We start from the raw sequence: 21,952 nt of genomic DNA on the forward strand, positions 1-21,952 counted from the left end.
TATATACTACTCTGTTTTGTATTTTGTTTGTAACCTTTCCCATTAAAAACTTACAGGGTACCTTACAATCCGTGGAATGGAATACAGTATATCACTGAGAAATGTAAAAATGTTAATGTGTAGTTGTTGCAGTATCTTCTGTTAATCCATGTAATATTCTGCTGTAGAATTCTCTTTTAAGCACAAAGACCTCATAGGGATGACAGAATGTGGCCACCGAGCGGTTATTATTGTCATCACTAGGCGGCAGTGAGCTATAACTAATCCAAACCTCCTAACACTGTTACTAAAATACCAGGCTTTATAAATGCAACCCTGCAATTGTTATAGTATTATTTCCATCATGTTAAACAATATTCTGCTTCTCATTTCAGTACATACATATATTTCTGAATGAAGTGACCATTTTAGTGCCTGCCGCTAATGAAGCTAAACACTCCTTTGCCATCTACACTCCAGAAAAGACGAAACAAAGATGGCCGATACGGCTGGCCGCCGCCACAGAGCAGGAAATGCATGACTGGGTAAGCAAATGACAGATGGGAAATATAGTACAGGTATGGATTCCGTTATCCAGATACCCGTTGTCCAGAAAGCTCCAAATTACGAAAAGGTTGTCTGCCATAGACTCCATTTTATACAAATGATCCAAATTTTTAAAAATGATTTCCTTTTTCTCTGTAATAATAAAATAGTTCCTTGTACTTGATCTAAACTAGGATATTTATTGATCTTGATTGGAAGCAAAACCAGCCTATTGGGTTTATTTAACGTTTACAAGATTTTCTAGTTGACTTAAGCTATGAAGATTCAAATTACAGAAAGATCCAGGTCCCGAGCATTTTGGATAACAGGTCCCATGCCTGTAGTTACAGTATATGTCATTATCACATATATTTAAGTCAAGTCCTAAGACACTTGACATTTTACACTTCTCTCTTATATAAGTGCTTTTACTTGTAGCTTGTGCTATTAAGTGTGTCCTGCTATGAAAGCAGAAAGTTAAAGGGCCCACCATCCAGTCAAGCTATCTGGTCCGTTACCTGCAAAGGGGACATCTTTGTCAGTGAGCCCACAGCGGATCTCGAGTCTCTGGCGAACGCCAGGTCATGTGACCAGATGTAAGTACTTGCGTATGGAATCCGTTATATGTAATACTCACATACCTATAGAAAAGCCAGTCCTTTTAAAGGAGTTGTTCGCCTCGGTTCTTGGCTTCAGACCAGATTATGTTAAGGATACGATAATACTGCCGCCCACAATTACTTTTAAATGAAGCTATACCCCCAAAAAAACCAAATACAAAGATACTGAAATTAAGCAAATTCCAAAATGAATCCTGTACATTTTTTAAACGGCACACTACAAAAGAGACTCGTCTCGGTTTTGAATATTCCATAAAGAAAATGAAAACATGGCTAAATGTTGCTAAAGGAAAATATCAAAATATTTGTATTTGTTCTGACTTATTCACAGACCAGTTTTCCATCATTTTTTAGCCTCCATCGATATTTTTTAAAACATGTTGTTAAAATGTGGATTTGGCTATTTTTGTGTCATATGTACAACGTTTTAGAGAATTTGTACCCATGTGAGTTCCCTGTAGTGCAGTTTTGGAAGAGAGGGGATCATTTCAGGTGCATATGGTGGAAGAACCTTAGAACCTAGCAGAGGCATTTTTGTCTTGAGGCAAAGTAAGACCTTGGCGCAGGGGTCCCCAAACTTTTTACTTGTGAGCCACTTGCAAAAGTAAAAAAAGTTGAAGAGCAACACAAGCATGAGGAAAGTCCCAGGGGGATGCCAAGTAGGGGCTGTGATTGGCTATTTGTAGTTATGAGTGAATCTGTATGTCACTGAAAAATTCTGAAAAGTCTATTGGCGACTTTTTTTGTTTTTTGTTGCCTCCAAGCCTGAAATTCAAAAATAAGCACCTCCTTTGAGGCCGCTGGGAGCAACATCCAAGGGGTTGGGGAACAACATGTTGCTCGTGAGCCACTGGTCGGGGATCTCTGTATTAGGCGGTGCTTTACCATGTAATCTTAGAGCTAGATTTCCATTTCTTTTTAACTGAAAACTGCTCGGTGCAATTGCCCTCGCTACACCATTACTGCCCTTACTTTCCCCAGTTGCACACAGCAGAAATAAACAGTGGGTTAGGGAGACAGTACTGTGTCTGCCAATTCAGGTGGCAGGGAGAACATAAGTGCATCTGAAACTATTTCTAAACAGTATGGAAAAAGTGTATGTCATTGCTGGTTATTTTCCACCGTCCGTAGCCTTGCAAGTCACCTTTGAGTTGAAATTGTTGATCAGAAAGATGGCGGTGCCCTTGACTGGTATCAATTGCAGAGCTATGGCATTTCCAGTAATTGTGATAGTCTGAAACAAAATGAAAAATATATAAAATATATTATCTAGAAACCTATTATCCAGAAAGCGCTAAATTACGGGAAGACCGTCTCCATTTTATACAAATAATGTAGTTTATTTTTAAATGATTTCCAATATCTCTGTAATAATAAAACAGTAGCTTGTACTTGATTCCAATTAAGATGTAATGAATCCTTATTGGAAGCAAAACCAGTAGCTGTCCCCCACAGAGATTGGGACAATGTACACAACAGCCGCTCGGGGTACACCCAGCTTTCAGCCTTCCCTAAGTGGAACCTGAGGGGAAAATCACATCCCTAGGTCTGTACACTTAGTGCCTACTTCTGGGCAATTGGTACCCAGGATCATAATCCCATTAACAATCCTCGGAGGAGCCTCAAGCGGCTCAGTTTAGCCTGTCTATCTGTCACTCCTAGAGTGACCTCTTAAGGTGAGTAGCCTATCCTTTCTAGACCTGACTTGTCTAGTTCCACTCAAGTTCTGCCTGCCTGCTCAGGCCAGAGCCAGCACAAGATGGACCCTGAGCGCATGGCTTCCCAGGACTTTATACTTTAGCACAGTGCCATCTACTGGTCAGTGTGTGAACATCAAGGGGCATAACTTTAAGCTGGAATAGGAACAGGTCCCCCCTCCTAACTGTATTTTAGGACCTAGTTAGGAGTCTATAACACTAGGGGACTGCCTGCTACATAATACTGGGAGACTAATTTACTAGTCTCCTACACTAACTACAGGGGGATCAGATTTGATAGCATCCTACAAATGCCCAGCTGTTGCATGGCATGATCAGATAACATTGACATTGATTTAATTTAAAAAATCATACATACTTTTATTTCAGGTTTTGGCGTCAGATTGGGGGACACCTCAGGGTGGTGGAGAGCAGCAGCACTGGAGTTGTGTGGGGGCTCGGCTGTGACCATGCGGCATGGGTTTATACTGGCGGTTATGGTGGGGGTTTCTTTCCAGGTAACTTTTTCTTATGCTAATACTGTAAATATGTGTCATTTATTGCCTTAATGCAGTGGTTTCCTAGGGGCCCTAATGTGGGGAGTCAGAAGCAGAAGTCTAATACAGGTATAGGACCTGTTATCCTGAATACTTGGGACCAGGGGTTTTCCAGATAAGGGGGTCGTCTAATTTCGGTCTCCATGCCTCAAGTCTATAAAAAATTGTTTAAACATTAATTAAAACCCAACAGGATTGTTTTGCCTCCAATAGGGATTAACTATATCTTAGTTTGGATCAATTATTTTGAAAAATATTAAATATTTGTTTAAATGGGGTCTATGGGAGATGGCCTTTGTGTTTCCAGATAAGAGATCCTATACCTGTACTTCTAAAACTATAATAAAGAAAAAATGAAGGCCAATTGAAAAGTTGATTAGCATTAGCCATTCTATGACATACTAAAAGTTAACTTAAAGGTGAACCACCCCTTTAATAAGCACTAACTCTGATGCAATGTCTTTGTCACCCTGAGGTGTCGCTAGCAGCACAGACAACATATTTCCACAGACTGACACAGAATGTGTGTACATCTATGAGAATCAGAGGTGGAATCCCATTACTGGATACAGCAGCATGTAAGTATGTAGCTCACCTGTGGGTGGGCCTGAGAAGAGTTTGAGTATTGTGGCTTGCGGACAGTCAGTGTACCCCATATACCCTTAGGCTGTGGGTAACTCTCTGCAACTCCCAGCAGTGTGTAGTGGCTCCTCTAAGCACCTTACCCTCAGGTGCATCCTGGGTGTCTCCCGGTGCACAGATCAATCAGGCTGAAAGTAACAGCAGTCCAGGGTAATTGCTTTAAACAAATAACTTCTTTATTGGACAATGGCAGATGATATGGCTCACAGCAGTCAAGCAGTATAGCTCTTCAAGTACAATCACAGCACACAGTGGAAAACCTTCACACTTTATGATATTGCCAGTAGATCCCTCTTAGGGGGTAGTACAGCCTGTCTTGATGATTTTCCCCAGCACTAGGGATCCCACGGGGTATGTTGCTCCTTGGCACTTTCCCTGCTCCTGAACTCATCCACTTGTGTCCCCGTCTGGCAGCTTGATCACGGCAACGGGTGCCAACTACTCTCCTTGTTGGAGACAGAAAGCTAAAATCTCCCACTATCTTTTGCTCCTAGAGTGACTATCACACAAACTCCTATCACTAAATAAACTTTTCCAAACTTGATACTGCTCAGACCCTCTCCTGTACCCACCACCCCACAAGGTGGCATCTAGGAAGAAAGCCTTAAGCACATGTGTGATCTCCCTTTTAAACTTTTAAACACTGCCCCTATGGGCAAACCTTGAACTACAATGGACACAGGAAAAGGGACATAGCTTCCTGGTGTCTGAATACAGGGGAACTAAAACATAGCTAAACCACAGGGTCTCAACACACATATATATGTAATTAGCACATGGATTATCCCGACTAATCCCTTTTCTAATAGTAGGCTATGTGGAGATTTTTTTTCACTTGAATTAAAATGAAAGTTCATGTGGCATAGACAATCTTTAGGTCAGACCCAGTTAGGGTTGCCACCTTTTCTGCCAGGGCAGGGGGCGGGTCCATGACACAGTAAGCGGCGGGCCGTGACATCAGGGGCGGGGCTATGACTCTGTGATTGGCCGATCGATGTGCAAATCGCTGCGAATCCCGCCCGGTTTTCCTAATTTGGCAGCCCCTCAAATTACCGGGCTGTCTGTGTCAAAACCGGTCAGGTGGCAACCCTGGACCCATTAAATCACTTAGTTAATGGTGCACCCTAGTTACTGGGTCTCACAGCTGGTTGTTGCTGGCCTATATAAATTAGAGTGTGTTGGCATCCAGGGTGCAGGTGAAATCTTGGATGGGAGTTCTGGTCTTTATTATCTGATAGTTCCTACAAAAAATGGACATGCATGCACCGTTTAGTATGATATTTGAAATACAGTGTGTACGGTGGTAGGAGTAGATCCCGGTTGATTGTACCATCGGTTTGTTCATCAATCAAACATGTTTGTAAATGTAATCTGGTGATGCATCATTTCTGCAAGACCGTGGTGTATTGACAAACAAGGAAACAAAGAGGGGTCACAAGTCCTCTTCACTCCTTACTTCTCCAGTAGTTTTGACTTTCAGCTCAAAGAATAGAACAATAGGAAAGAGAGCATACTCTCTCTCTCTCTCTCTCTCTCTCTCTCTCTCTCTCTCTCTCTCTCTCTCTCTCTCTCTCTCTCTCTCTATATATATATATAGCCACTTGTGCAATGTCTGAAGAGTATCGGACAGTGTATGGCCACCTTTAATCTCTGTGTGATTTACTGGAAGCCCACCATCTTTCTTCACAGAGGCCTGCCAACAGACAGATACATGTGGAGCGATGCTTCTGGATTACAGGAGTGTACAAAGACCAACACAAAGCCTCCATCACCACAGTGGACATGGGTAAGATTTGTATAGCAGCTTAAATAGTGATAGGAACTCGTAGCAATCTACATTTTATCAGTTTATCATATTTATATTCTTTTATTTACGGAGGACCCAGGCACCAAAGGTTTAAGTCTCCCTCCTGGAAGGTAAGGACATTATGTAACATAAAAGAACTGGCAGTACCGTTACACAGATGGTGCCACTCTGATGCTGAGGCTGGTAGGCCTCAATTGTTTTAACTCCTGGGAGTTAGGCACACCTTCTTAAGGTGGCCATAGATGTTACAATTACTGCGAGGAAAGATCATTTGTTTTCAATACAGATGTGTAGAGCTGAATTGTCTGATATAGAAGTAGAAACAATATAATTCTACCTGCATCTGACAATTCAGCAATTCAGTAGGACGATGTTTGGGCGCCTTTGAAATTTTCTGACCTGCCCGATGGAGGAACCAACCAATATATTTGTCTTCTGCTGATATTAGTCAGCTTGTCTCCATACATACACGCACCCAATAATGTACTAAGCTTTGTTTCGTATGATATTATCTGTGCGTTTATAGCTGCCTTTAGGGTGTTCTTTTATTTTTAATTTCTCTTTTAGTTTATAGTTAGTCTTATTCCTGTGGCAGTGTCTATGGATCAGGGAGAAGGAGGGTGCTAGATCCTAGTGCAGTCCCAACAGTATTCTCTATCCTGCCTAATAGATATCTGTCCCGTTTTTAGCAAAATATTGCTTTTTCAGGTTGTTGGGAGGGACAACAACACACATGCACATGCTGAGCTGGGCCTTGGCCAAATTAATTTTAAGTGCAAAAGATAAAAGACGATTTAGGCAGAGCAAAAATAAATAAATAAATAAAAAATATAATGGAATCCAAAAATAAAATGATTGAGATGAGTCACTGAAATTGACTCATCACTGATAACAATGGTATAATAAGAGGGGAATTTCCATGACTGTGGCTCCTTCCTGTACTATTTCTAAGCACAGTTTCTACCTTGGGTTGAATACATTTTTTTTATAGTCTCGTTATTCTCGGTTATTTTGTTCTACTAATTATTTGTCTTTAGGCAGACAGTATACTATTAATTTATGGCTATTTAATGAGATAATATCCCTTTGCACTGTATATATTTACAGGTAAATACCCTCTGCCTCTGATCACACTGACACAGGCTCACATGCTGAGTCTGACAATTAAAATAGTTAGTTCACATCACAGGTTGTGGGAAACAAATCCTACTATTCCATGGCAGCCATTGCTGTAGACTGATAAAATCAGATTGGTTGTAGATATTCCATACCTGAAGAGGATCCCTACTCAGTCTCTAAAGCTTTCATTTAGAAATATACTCAAAACACTCTGCTATAAATCTGAGGCCAAGTACATGAAATTTTGCAAGATTTTAGCAGTTGCAATAAGTTTGGTGATGTTCCCTCCCCAAAAAAGCGAATTAGGTCCTTTTAGGAACATGTAAATGTGATATGCTTATGCCAGTTGAATGAGATGTATGTCATTTTGCTCTGGTTCTCTTACTGCAGGTGTCAGAATGGTATATAGACTTTAATGTGCCTGGTGGAACAGACAGAGAAGGGTGGCAGTTTGCTGCTGATTTTCCAGCGTGAGTACCAAATACTGTCAAGTTCATCAGTACCTCCTACTAGAGTCCTGCGTGGGTACCCATACCTGTGATCTGCAACCCGCAATTTGCCCCCACTGATCCACTACCCAACCCGGCCCTTGATAGGCCAATTTATCTTCCGACCTAGGGACTCGTGAAACCAGAAGTGACATCACCGTGGTTCAGAAGTGACGTCACTCCAGGGCCGAATCTGTATGCAAATGGATCAAGGCTACACCTTTGCCAGGCAAATAGACTTTTTGTCCTAAACCTGACCACTTTGCAAGTATTTTGCATGTTCCGAACCCGGTGCAGGGCTCTAGCTCCTACTGTACAGCTGACATGCAAAAAAAGCTGACATTTTAGCCTGAGGAAGGCAGATTGGGAAGATTAGTTGCCGCGAAGAAGAGATTTGTCACCTGGTGACTAATCTCCCCGAATCTGCCCATGTGGCCAGACCCTTTAGAGGTGTTCTTGCACTTCTGCCCCCCCCCCACCCTTCAAGGTCCATGAAGTCTATGTTCTAGTCAGAATCAAATTGAGGTTTCCAGCCTTGCTAAACTGTGTTCCATCTTGCTACTCCTTCATGTAACCACACAGTTGGCCAACACATATAAGTAACATGGAGCCTGGGGAAATGTTAGTTTTAGCACATTGCATTAGTGCACAAACAGGAGCGTAACTACTGTATATGTTACTGGGGCCCCACAGAAAAATGATTTTAAAACTCTCTGTATCCCTTTAAGCTCTTGTTGACTGCATTTACAGCAGTGGATAAACCCTAGCCTGCGGGTTAACCTGTAGCCTAATAAGACTTTAGAACCTGAATGTCATTGGAGGGAACAAGGCATCTATTGAGATTGGCACAAAAAGTACTAGAACAACAGTGCTGGGTCAACACAAGTGAAACAATAGAGTGCAAGTATAAGCTGTACTTGCAGGGTCAGCATGCAAAGACACGGTGTGTATTTTTCGTTTCAGATCCTATCATGGGTACAAGACCATTAAGGACTTTGTTCGCCGGAGAAGCTGGGCCAGGTAAATACTTCCAAGAAAGTGGCTCTTTTAGAATAATATGCACCTGGCCCAGTTCTGAACTGTAATATAACAATATTAATCTTTAAAATAGAATACATAGCATGGTCACATTGAGAGCTGCACCATTACCAAGAGCTTTGATGTACTTCACCCATTATCTGTAGAAATCGCAGCCTCTCCAATAAGCAACAAGCATTCTTTCCATTGGCCGGGGAAACACCTGCACCAAACAGTAACTAATAATCATTGCATGGATTCAAGTAAAAGTCTGTAAAGTTTCACCAATTAAGAGAATATCAGTAAGTGAAAGGTAACTATAATATAAAGGAAAAAGAAATGAGGATAAGAACACAGAATGTAGAGTAGTGTTTGGCAAGCAAGCTTTGTGGCTTTCCACGTAGAAATATAACTTCCTATTATGTGAAAATCTTATTTGTACATGGATAGAACTAATATTTATCTAAATACACCAGCTAAGCAGGTGAGTGAAATGCAGTAAGAACAATGTGATTCCATACTATATCTTGACAAGGTGCTAATTACCAATAAGTGCCCACCAATGAGCATGTGGGTTTATACAAGTCGATGGTCAAACAAGAGGGTTCCTTGGCAACACATGTTGGGACTAATTAGCCAGTAAAACAACAGGTCAGATATTTTGGCAGTCATGCAGTCTCTGTGGCCAATGATAGATCTATATAGATTCTGTACGACTTGATTCCATTGGAAAGGCTGTTTCTGGCTTACAGTTATTGGGCCTGATAATTGTCAGTATCATTTTCCTATATGCATACAGTGATATTGGAAATAATTTTTATTATATTAGCAGTTGGTGAGAGTATATTTAGTAGAAGTAAATCTAGAGTAAATCTAGAGTAATGCTGAGTAATCATTGAAGACATTCCAGGTTCTTCAGTTCAACTAGCTTGTACGGCAAACCCGTCGGCATATAAACTCTTCTAATAATCCATGATAAACTTGAGTATAATTGTCACTCACCCATTTAGGAAGTGGCCCTGAGCCCTAAGCACGGGGAGCAGACAAACCGAAAATTTCAATGGAGCAGGCACTCAGCATAAAGGCAATCTTCCACCGGGTTGTTCAAGCAGAGTAAAAAAGATTTATGTGTGTCCACTAGGGATGCACCGAATCCACTATTTGGGATTCGGCCGAATCCCCAAATCCTTGGTGAAAGATTCGGCCGAATACCGAACCGAATCCTAATTTGCATATGCAAAAGGAAAGGAAAAAGTGGAAAAAAATCTTCTTTTGTGATGAAAAGTCACATGATTTCCCTACCCGACCCTAATTTACATATGCAAATTAGGATTCGGATTTGGTTCTGCCAGGCAGAAGGATTCGGCCAAATCCGAATCCTGCTGAAAAAGGCCGAATCCCGAACCGAATCCTGTATTCGGTGCATCCCTAGTGTCCACAGTCTATAATCCAATCACAATGGTCCAATGTAACTAGAGGTCACAACAGAAGCTCACAGAGATTATTACGTTACTGTGAAGGAATGTGAAGTGTGATCCCACCAGGGTAAAGCAAGTCCAGTTTCTCTAGATTTACTTCTACAAAATAAACATTGACCCGGATGAATGAAAACCTTCATAGACAGGTTGGTAAGAGTAGTGTATCTTTAGCTGCAGATTAGCAAAGCCTGGTAGAAGTTTCATTGACATCACAGAGACCTCCTCCAACCTCCTTTGTAGTGTCAGAAAGGGTGTTCCCTATTGCGTTGCCTATTCCTTCTCTTTTGATGTATATAACTCAGGATAGTGAGGGTATTGGATAGTATTAAAGTAGCTAGCCTGTAACCTTTTTATAAAGTGACTACCAGCATCCTCTGGTTCCAAACATACAAGGTTTTTTAGAGTTTCATAAACCACAGCAATAAGTTGGAATAGTCTCATGTTTAACCAGAGCCTGCCTTGTACCGTATTTCTGCTAATTAATACATCCTTCCTTGTGTCAGAAAATGCCGCATAGTGACAAGCGGGCCTTGGCTGGAAGTCCCTCCTATCTGCCTGTGGGACATCTCCATATCTCCGAGCAGTGGAAGTCACAACTGTGAATCGATAGCTCTGTGGGCAATAAGCAACAAGGGAGACGTACTGTGTCGACTCGGCGTCACAAAGCAGAGTCCAAGTGTAAGCCAATATTTAAACTCTTAGCAGATGAATGCCAGAAGGGTTTGCATAGCATTTCTTGCTGTATCAGGAGTAATACAACTTTGCATATTATTCATTTAAAGCTCTTAAAATAAAAATGCAAACTCCATTTCTGCCCATAGCTATAACTGATTCCACCGCTGCAGTGATTTCTGCTCTGTTTCTTATATACAGACACCCCAACGTGTTCTGTCTCACAGCCATGATTTCTAATAGAGCTTTAGAGGATGTAAGGACAGATCAGATAAACTGGACCAAATTGCTCTAAAAAGGTCTATTATTATATCTAAGTTTTCTGATATCTAGGAATTAAGTTCTAATTCTCATAAATGCAAAAAGAAAAGGGTGTTTAGTCTACTTCAAAGGAAAGCCAAAATGGGGACTATGTGTCCAGCTCTTCACTCCCACAGGTATTAGAGGGACTGAAAAAAAATCAGAGAACATGGACAGTCTCACAAAATACATGTATATAGCATCATTTATTTAACAAATACATATATCTTGTATATATATTGTAAAAATTGCAGTTCACTGCTAACATGTTACTAAACAAACCCAACCCAAGAGCCCAACCACCCCTAGGGGAGAAGGATCAAGGGCATGACCCAAAGTTATTCCTTCCTGCCAACCTCACTACACACAACGTGAGGCAAAGAGATTATATTATTTATATATTATATCATAAAACATTACACAGGTATGGAATCAGGAAACCCATAATCCAGAAATCTCCAGATTACAGAAAGGCCATCTCCCATAGACTACAATTTATTCAAATAATCCAAATATTTAAAAAACGATTTCCTTTTTCTCTGTAATAATAAAGCAGTACCTTGTACTCGATCCAAACTAAGATATAATTAAACTTATTGGAAGCAAAACCAGCCTATTGGGTTTATTTAATGTTTACGTGATTTTCTGGTAGACTAAAGGTATGAAGATCCAAATTACGGAATGATCCGTTATCCAGAAAACCCCAGGTCCCGAGCATTCTGGATAACCAATCCAATATCTGTAGTAGTGTGTCTGTTAAATCCAATCAGTGTCTCATAAACATTTTAGAGATGGTAAATTATACACTGGTCCCTACGTGTACATTATGTCTACATGTAAATGGTTTCATCTTTTCATATAACTGGCCTTTTGAGTGCTGTACAGGTCTTCAAATGCTTCTTTTCCATAGCTTTTTGCATTCCGTGGAAGAACATGTCATACAGAAGCCAAATATAAAAAATATGAGTGTGATATATTCACGTGGATCAACATGGCATATGTAACAGCATGATAATAAAACATTGTGATATGTTGGCATATGATGATCAATAAGAGCCAAATGTCTAAAGTATGCTCCATCTGTACATAAATAATATAAATACTTGAAAAGAAAAAACAGTTTCACTCTGGTAGGAATCACCTTCCCAAATTCTAGGACCACTTTCCTATTGGCCTCTTAGTGATCAGGCCCCAGGTCAGAAGAAGAAAAAGCTGTGCATGAACCAAACTGGGCTACAGAATCTAAGACAGCTCTTTTAATGTCTAGACCAGGGGTGGCCAAAAGGTAGATGAGGATCTACCAGTAGACCTTTAGCTAGTGATCAAGACACTGTCAACAAACAGCTTGTCTAAATCACCCTCCTATTCTATGCTTTTCTTTCAGATATTTATTATGTTAAGTTCACATAAGAAATACAGTAGTTTGTTAAATATAGCAATATACATTTACCCATAAATCAATATTTAAGTAATATTTCCCGTGGAACAGAATGCTAACAATGCTTTATGGATGTAGATCATAATGGAACAACATCACTAAAAGCAGATCTTGCATTAGTAAAGTATGTTCACTCCTGGTCTAGACTACTCTGAACTCTTGTGTCCTGTTGTTCTTAGTCTTGTCTTGGCCAATACAATCCAGGCAACACTGATACAAAAACCATTAAAAAACTTTTGCCATTAGTTCTTTTTTTGTCTTTACTGTGATATACCACTGAAGCAAATCTGAAGGTGCAAAGTTGACTTACCATTTGCACATGTTTTTGGTCCTTGACTCAAGATTGAAGCCCTTAGGTGTGAACTCAGCTAAGGTGGCCTCAACCCCAACACTGCATTCAGCAGTCATTTCTTTATAGTCGTACGGCTCCACTAGTACAAAAAAACCTTTCATGTGATGGGCAGAACTAGAAGGATGTACAGTATGTGCTGGTGCCACTTAACATTTTATGTTACAGCAGTCTCAAAAAAGAAAGAAAAGCACTTTATGCTTAAGTGATGTGTCGCTCTCTGTTTCAGGGTTCCTCTTGGCTCCATGTTGGCACAGATCAGCCGTTTATCTCAGTCTCTGTCAGAGGATGCCTCCAGGTGTGGGGAATAGCAAGAGACGGTTCTGCTTTCTACCGTGGCTCAGTATCACTTTCCCAGCCTGCCGGTAAATCTTCTGATTATTTTAGGGTGCTTATGCCAGCAAACTTGCCTTTGAACATTTTATCTCATGTGATTATATCTGTCAGAGGAACAGTCTGGTTTCTACATTTTTCTGATATTGTTTTGTTTTTGTTCTTCTATTCATTGTGCCAGGAACATATTGCTAGCATAGCCTTTAGCATGTCACATGGCAGCATATTGGGTGAATTTATACTTTCCTTTTATGTACAGTATGTTATGTTTTAGACTACCGTCTACAGAGAGCAATCCACATTTTACATGGTCACACATGCAGAAACCAGGACTACCGTTTTAGTGATTTGAATTGTATAAACTTCACTTGGGGGCACTAATGATTGTGTTTAATGCTCTTACCAGAAATGACTGCTCAAAATAAAAGAGCCAGTCTGCTTATATGACCTATGTTAAAGTATAACTAAAGGTTAACCAAAAAGTTGGGTAGAAATGTACATTATGTTTTGGGTTTCTGTACCCAAGGCAACCACAACCAGTAAAGATATGTGTCTCCAAAGATGCCCCAGTAGCTCCCCATCTTCTTTTCTGCTGATTCACTGCACATGATCTGTGCTGCTGTCACTTACCTGAGCACAATGTACTAAATATATACATATAATATAAATGATTAGCAAATCATTCAGATTATTGGTACATGACAGCTAAGAAACCAGCAAAGTGAATAGCAGAATGTAATAATCATCCTTGTAGCATCAGCTTATATGACCTCATGATTTGTGACGAACCCCTAAGCTTAGCTTCCCAGTAGGCACTCAAAGCCCACTGAACATGTGTGTGTCGCAGACACTCCTAACAAAATCCAAGATGGAAAATTTCTGTGACAACTTTGAAGGCCTGAATCATTACCATTATAGAGAGGCAAAGACCCAACCAGTGAGAGAGAAAGAGACCCAACCAGTGAGAGAGGCAAAGACCCAACCGGTGAGAAAGGCAGAGACCAAACCAGTGAGAGAGGCAAAGACCCAACCAGTGAGAGAGGCAAATACCCAACCAGTGAGAGAGGCAAATACCCAACCATTGATAGAGGCTAAGACCCAACCAGTGAGAGAGGCAAAGACCCAACCGGTGAGAAAGGCAGAGACCAAACCAGTGAGAGAGGCAAAGACCCAACCAGTGAGAGAGGCAAACACCCAACCATTGATAGAGGCTAAGACCCAACCAGTGAGGGAGGCAAAGACCTAGCTAGTGAGAGAGGCAAAGACCCAACCAGTGAGAGAGACAAAGACCCAACCAGTGAGCGAGGCAAAGACCCAAACAGTGAGAGAGGCAGAGGCCCAAACCAGTGAGAGAGGCAAAGACCCAACCAGTGAGAGAGGCAAACACCCAACCATTGATAGAGGCTAAGACCCAACCAGTGAGGGAGGCAAAGACCTAGCTAGTGAGAGAGGCAAAGACCCAACCAGTGAGAGAGACAAAGACCCAACCAGTGAGCGAGGCAAAGACCCAAACAGTGAGAGAGGCAGAGGCCCAAACAGTGAGAGAGGCAAAGACCCAACCGGTGAGAGAGACAAAGACCCAACCGGTGAGAGAGGCAAAGACCCAACCGGTGAGAGAGGCAAAGACCCAACCAGTGAGGGCAGCTGGGTCTTACCCAGCAAGGGGAACAGGGAGGCACCCGGTGAGTGGGGCAGAGCTAGGCCCAGGGACTGAGACAGACACAATGAGAGTGGCAGTGACATTCACTACAGCAGAACAAATATATCTGACTCATGCACTAAATGAGAGTGGCAAAGACCTGCACTTAAAGTGACTGTGAAAAATTGGCACTCCCAAAAGGAAGAGTGAAATGAAAACTGAGATAAAAGAATGATCAGTTCCAGAAGTTCTGCCACCAATCATGGGAACAGAGAAAGCTAAAATGTCATGTACACAGGAATGCCATATTTATTCTTTGTATTGTAGATGCCCCGGGCTCTTTTCCCTGTCACGTGAGCACCGGCGCTGTTCGTGGTTAAGAAATAAGTAAATAGCCGGCTGGTATCAGAGGTGACCTTCTAAGTTTTAATAGGAAAGCAAATATGTGTATTTGACAACAGTAAACAGCAACAGAAGGATATTATACGGACACTTGGAAATTGATAATCTTCATGTAAAAATAACTTGGGGACAAAGCAGTGTGGGGGCAGGTCTTTTCATTGCCACCATTGGCAGATACTGCTGGTCTCAGACCCAATAGACCCTGTTTAATCCTGCCTTTAGGATATGTGTATGGGAAAGGTTGTCTTCTCTTGTATAAACAGTAAAGTATTTTGCAGATTTGCATTTATACATGTCAATGAGAACTGCTGAATTTCCTCTCGAAAGAGCCAATTACTAGTGCCTACAGTGCATGTGCAAAGCAATATGGCAGCTCTCTTAAAAGCCTATACATGGGGGTATAGTTTGCAAAGAACACTTTGGCAATGATAAATAGAGCTCTGTGTTCTTATTTAAAGGGTAAGATACTGGTGTAGATTGGGAGGAGTAGTTTGGGCAGTTATAGCCTTACTGCCAGATTAACACCGCATGTAGATGTTGCTTTTACAGACAGTTCTGTGATCCAGTCAGATATCATTTGCCTTCCATTGGCATGACTATGCAGCAATGTCAGACCAGTCATAGAGTACAACTGTTATCTGTTATCCAGAATGCTCGGGACCTATGGGTTTTCTGCAATTTGGAATCATTTGAATTTTAATTAAACCTAATATCTCCAATAAGGATTAATTATATCTTACTTGGGATCAAGTACAAGGTACTATTTTATTGTTATAGAGGAAAATTAAATAATTTTTCAAAATTATAATTATTTGATTAAAATGGAGTCTATAGGAGATGGCCTTCCCATAATTCAGAGCTTTTCTGGAAAACAGGTTTCTTGATCTTATACCCGTATATGCTTATCCCCTTGAGTCCCCACACTAGTAGGTTATGCCTATGGCACTATTCTTTCTGTTCTTCTCGGTGGAGCCTCTGGCTGCTCTGCTAACTACCTTCAGTCTATCCCTTAGAAAAACTATTACAGGAGCTAGCCTTCACAATATTCAGTTCTCATTGACAGCTCCCTCTGACATCACTGAGGTGGTCACCTAACCAAAAGTGCTTCTTCTTTACTCAGAGTCTATTTTACCTGAAGATGGGCCCCATCCATCCTCTTTTAGCAAGTGGCGTCCAAAAACTTTAAACCTAGGCATTCATCTCTTTAGGTAGACTAGGGAACACACCTGCCACCAGGCCAATCATAATGCCCCCATCAGAGGATACCTAACCCGTATAGGGGAACCTCCTCCTAAGTAAATGAAGGAAAACACAACTATTGTGCATTGCCTGGGGCAGGAACTGATGGGAATGAACAGCCTCTGTAAAGCTGTGCTTAACATGTTGGCACTATATATATATATATATATATATATATATATATATATATATATATATATATATATATATAAATAATCAAACCCCTGCTCTGAATGTTGCTGTTCCTAGGTGACTGCTGGTATCATATCCCCTCTCCTCAGAAGCAAAAGCTGCAGCAGGTCTCTGTCGGACACACGTCGGTGTTTGTTGTGGATGAAAATGGTAAGTTCATGTTCTTCATTCTGTTTGGTGAAACTGCGCTTTGCATGTATGTGCATATACTGCATATATATATATATATATATATATATATAGTACAGGTATGGGATCCATTATCCGAAAAAACCCATTGTCCAGAAACCTTTGAATCACAGAAAAGCCATCTCCCATAGACTCTATTTTATCCAAATAATCACATTTTTTTAAAAAATTATTTCCTTTTTTTGCTGTAATTACTGTATATAACAGTAATTTGTACTTGATCCAAACTAAGATATGATTAGGCCTATTGGGTTTATTTAATGTTTACATGATTTTCTAGTAGACTTAAAGTATGAAGATCCAAATTACATAAAGATCCATTATCCAGAAAACCCCAGATCCCAAGCATTCTGGATAACAGGTTCCATACCTCTACTGGAGAAAAGACTCCCTGTAGGCTATTTTAAAGAAGAAGGAAATTATTATTCATTGGGGTGCACATTTGTTAAGCACCCCCAGTGACAGTGCAGTCACTTACTAGTTACCACGGCCTTTCAATCCTCTTCTGTAAATAATGTGACAGCCTGGAATACTTTTCACCATTTTTCTGCTTTCCCAAGCATCCCTTGCAGGAGCAACAGAGGAACATTTCAAATGAAACTGTGGGGTATTTCGGGTGCAAATATTGGCTGACATTTAGACCATTCTGTTCTCAGGAAACTTGTGGTTCCGCCATGGAATTACCCCTACCTACCCCCAAGGAACAACGTGGGAGCACATGTCAAGTAATATCCGAAAGGTGTCTGTGGGGCCCCTTGACCAGGTAAATACAATGCGAATAGAACTTACAGTAATGCCATATGTCAGACAGCAGGAGCAATATAAGTGGCTGTTACATTTGTGCAATTATTTACTATGACTCTTGGAGGGATCTTTAACTTCCAGAACACTTTTATTTAAAGGACACGTCAACCCCAAAATAAAAGTTTGCCTGATAAAAGAAAACACAATTCTAAGCAAGTTTGCAATATACATTCATTACACATTTTCTATGGTTTTTAATTTATTTGTATATGTATTGCTATTGAAATCAGTGTTTGTCTGTCCCTCACTATCTGCCTTGATGTCTAAGACTGTTGATACAATTTAAGACAAGGCAGCGGATTAACAGACCTGACTTTGCTGGGGAACTCAGACTTTTGCAACATTGTTTAAAAAGTAACTAGCAGGAGTCAAGCAAATGGCGCTTTTAACAGCAAACATTTTTACAAATAACTTTAAAAGCACTGAACATTTTTAATGAATGTATATTGGAAAGTTGCTTAGAATTATTGTTTTTTTTTTAGGCAAATTATTATTTCGGGGTTGACTTGCCCTTTAAGGAGCAACTTAAAGGCCACTAAATGCATATCGCTGGCAATCAGTGCAATAATATTACATTTGTATTAAACAAAAATCAAAGGAGCTCCCCCAAATGGAAATCTCTGATATGCCCCACTGTCTTTGAACTTCAGTTGGCAATAGAGGCATGCTCATGGATTTCTCTTTATTATAATAGAAAATTAATTTTAATTAGAGGCAGGGTTCCATATGTAATTCACAGTATCTGTCCAACTTCTAGTATAGGTTTCAATAGAACAATTACATAATGCTTGTAGGAGTGCAAGAGAATACTAGAAGGGATGGGCAAATTTATTCGCCAGGCATGTATTCCCAGCGAATTTCCAGATTTTGGCAATTTTTTTTTTTGATTCATTGCGACAAAAAAAATAGTCGCTCGTCAAAATTGTCACACGTCAAAATAATTCGGACGCCCATTGACTTTAATGCATTTGGACAAAAGATTTGTGTGTGTAAAAATTGTCGACACACATCAGTTTAGAACACTTTACCTTGTAACGCACTTCTTTTTTTTTGTGGAATTGTAGATCTGGGTAATCGCAGACAAAGTTCAAGGAAGTCACAGTCTGAGCTGTGGAACTGTCTGTCATCGCTTGGGGGTGCAGCCAATGCAGCTAAAGGGACATTCATGGGACTATGGAATCGGGGTAAGTCTGACTTTTACCCATGTTGAGTGTCGTTACCATGATGTGTAGCACGAGAAGCCAGTTTCTTTACTTTACCCTTGTCTTCCCAGTTCCACTTCTATTGATAATAACAATGTCTCCACAAATTCCTAATCCCTAGAAATAGTTTAAATAGCAACAACTCAGCTGCTTCTTAGGAGCACTGCAATGCACGACTGGTCCCTTACAGAGGTTTCTTCTGTGTGTCATGGTTGGTCAATCTTTCCTTAAAGGGCATGTAAAGTCTAAAATAGAATAAGGCTAGAAATGCTGTATTTTGTATACTATAACATAAACATGAACTTACTGCACCACAAGCCTAATCAAACAAATGATTTATGTTTCAAAGTTGGCCACAGGGGGTCACCATCTTGTAACTTTGTTAAACATCTTTGCAAGACTAAGACTGTGCACATGCTCAGTGTGGTCTGGGCTGCTTAGGGATCATCATAAACAAAGCTGCTTGAGTTCTGCATGGCTGGTAAGTAAGGCGGGGGCTCCCCCTGCTGTTCATAAGTATGATTGTTTCCCTGCTCAGCAGTTAGGGACCATCTAACAATTCCTATCCACAGCAGTAAATGAAGGGAGAATTTCACTGCATACAGTCAGGTTTCTTATAAAAACGTTACACATTTTTTAATTAAAGTATATTAGATATAGGTTTCTTTTTCATTAAAGAAAGTAAAAATGGGATTTTATTTTTTTGCCTTTACATGCCCTTTAATGCTGTGCTCTTGCCATTGAATTGGAGATCCAGAAATATGTATTTTTGTATATATATTATACTGTAAGATTTGCTATTATAAAGCCTGCTCATTTAAAATAACCTTTCTCCAGCTGAATGGAACTCTATGTAGACCTGGGGAGGGGATTTCGCTCAACAAAACAAAGGATAGGCGAGGAGTCTCCTTAGGTCACGAGTTAAAATTGAAAAAACGTTTTTACCCAGCTTATGTTAAAAACAGTTGACAGGTATCATTCGTGAGACTTATCTCCTGAACTTATGACGTTTCATGCCTCGTTCTGGCACTTCATCAGAGGTGCAGTCTACAGTTACTCAGTGCTGACATTCATTACAACCATCACCAATTAGTGATAATTTAAAATAATACTCCCAATTTCTACAAGACATAAATCAGGTTCATCACAGTTAAGTGTTTTTTATGCATGGCCTAGCTTATTGGGAAATTTGAACTTATATAAAAGACTTCAAAGATATACAGAAAACTGAAAACATTGTTACATAGCATACAGAAAAAAACAATTAGCAGAAGCAGGATACTTCCCAATCACTATTTAATCCCAGAGAGAAGCGAGTTTTTAAAGTAAATATCCAATATACTTCTCTTTGATCTCTAATTTGATATATATCTCACCCCACTCCTAATCTGACTTTTTCAATACTTTAAAATTTTATTTGGATAAAATCACTGTTTCTAGGTAGTGATGGGCGAATTTATTCGCCAGGCGCGAATTTGCGAGATTCGGCACCCACGAAAAAATTTGCGAAACGCCAACAAAAATTCGCCAGCGGCAAAATAATTTCAGAAAAAACGGACGCCAGCGTCAAAAACGAACACCGGAGCGCCGTTTCACAAATTTTTCGCCGTTTCGCAAATTTCTCGGGAAATTTGCGAATTTTTCGGCGAAGCAAATTCGCCCATCACTATTTCTAGGTAGACCTGGGATGGGAGACACAGTGCAGCAAGAGCATTTGCATGCTTGACTATATGGGTATCCTGCTATGTGCATTCACTTTGTCTTGTACAACCGCAACCCATTCAAAATATTTGAGTCTCTGTTCATCATCTTAATGTTATATTAAATCACACAGTATTTATGCATTCCTGAGTAGTGTCCACCTGTCATGGACAGCATCTACCATAGGCAAACTGTTTCCCACTGTGCTGTGAATTAAAGGGGAACTATCGGGAAAATGAAAATGTAATATACATTTTTCATATGTTCACTATTCCTCTCTCAGCATCTGTTTCTCCTCATTCTGTCTTCATTCAGGAGTTGGGTGTCAGATGAATGATCCAATATATCTTATAGGGGGGCTCCTTTCCTAGCAGATGATTTAGAGCTCACTCAAAGAACTGATTCCAGTACAAACAAAATCTAACAAAATAACTGCATTTTGCACAAATTCTGCATGTAGAGAGACAGGATTTCTGGAACTCTAATAAATCTTCTAGTCAAAAGGAGCCCTCCTTATAAGATATATTGGATCATTCATCTGACACCCAACTCCTGAATGAGGAGAAACAGATGCTGAGAAAAGAATAGTGAATAGAAACCCCTTTAAGGTTTGAGTATTTACCTGCCAGCGCTAGGCATAGAGTTCATTAAACCTTCTTTGTGGTTCTGTTCCAGGGAGGTTGGGAGCACATTTCTGTAAGAGGAAACGAGGCAGAAGTGGGTAAAACCCTGCGACTAGAAGAAAACGCCACTCAGAAACCAGATCCACAGGAAGGAACAGAGAGTCAGCCTTCTCCTCGCATGTAGCAAACTGCTGACTCCCTGCAATGCAAGACTGTCTCTGAACTGGCCTTTTGGAAATGGACGTTATAGTTGATACAATCCTACTTCAGTATGACTATGAGGATTTTCATTTATCCAAGTCATGGTATATCTGGTATAGGTAAATCTAAAAACAACTGGACTTACTGAGTAATCAATGAAGACGTTTCACTAGTCATCCGAGCAGCTTCTTCAGGTCATCAACTGCTGCTGATGAGTAGTCTTCAATGATTACTCAGCAAGTCCAGTTGCTTTAGAATTACTTATACTAGTCCTACTTCGGTACTTTTCAGTACTGTTTTGCTTGGAAAACAGATCACTTATTTATTTAGCATGTTGTGGGAATTGTTTAGCTTCCAAAGTGGCAAACTGGGAAACCACCCCGAGCCATTTTAGCCCTAAATATATAGGGAGGGGGTTGATGTTTTCTTAAAGCAATCATATTAAAGGAAAACTATACCCCCAAAATGAACACTTAAGCAACAGATATTTCATATCATATTAAGTGGCATATTAAAGAATCTTACCAAACTGGAATATATATTTAAGTAAACATTGCCCTTTTACATCTCTTGCCTTGAACCACCATTTTGTGATGGTCTGTGTGCTGTCTCAGAGATCACCTGACCAGAAATACTGCAGCTCTAACTGTAACAGGAAGAAGTGTGGAAGCAAAAGACACAACTCTGTCTGTTAATTGGCTCATGTGACCTAACAAGT

The 21,952-nt window shown here is 40.3% G+C and overlaps 1 protein-coding gene across 1 annotated transcript in view; it reads left to right on the forward strand.

Annotated features, from left to right (window-relative positions):
• tecpr1.S (tectonin beta-propeller repeat containing 1 S homeolog) overlaps positions 1-21,745 on the forward strand; it is a 44,881-nt gene extending 23,136 nt beyond the window's left edge. Inside the window, 13 exon segments of the mRNA XM_041578631.1 lie at positions 375-524; positions 964-1,121; positions 3,233-3,360; positions 3,875-3,977; positions 5,731-5,827; positions 7,358-7,437; positions 8,419-8,475; positions 10,454-10,628; positions 12,939-13,074; positions 16,572-16,664; positions 17,360-17,466; positions 18,572-18,691; positions 21,086-21,745. Coding sequence (XP_041434565.1) covers positions 375-524; positions 964-1,121; positions 3,233-3,360; positions 3,875-3,977; positions 5,731-5,827; positions 7,358-7,437; positions 8,419-8,475; positions 10,454-10,628; positions 12,939-13,074; positions 16,572-16,664; positions 17,360-17,466; positions 18,572-18,691; positions 21,086-21,217 — 1,536 coding nt within the window. The 3' untranslated portion in view covers positions 21,218-21,745.
• Positions 21,746-21,952: the final 207 nt, after the last annotated feature.

The sequence above is a fragment of the Xenopus laevis genome, chromosome 9_10S (assembly GCF_017654675.1).
Source record: "Xenopus laevis strain J_2021 chromosome 9_10S, Xenopus_laevis_v10.1, whole genome shotgun sequence".
NCBI lineage: Eukaryota > Metazoa > Chordata > Amphibia > Anura > Pipidae > Xenopus > Xenopus laevis.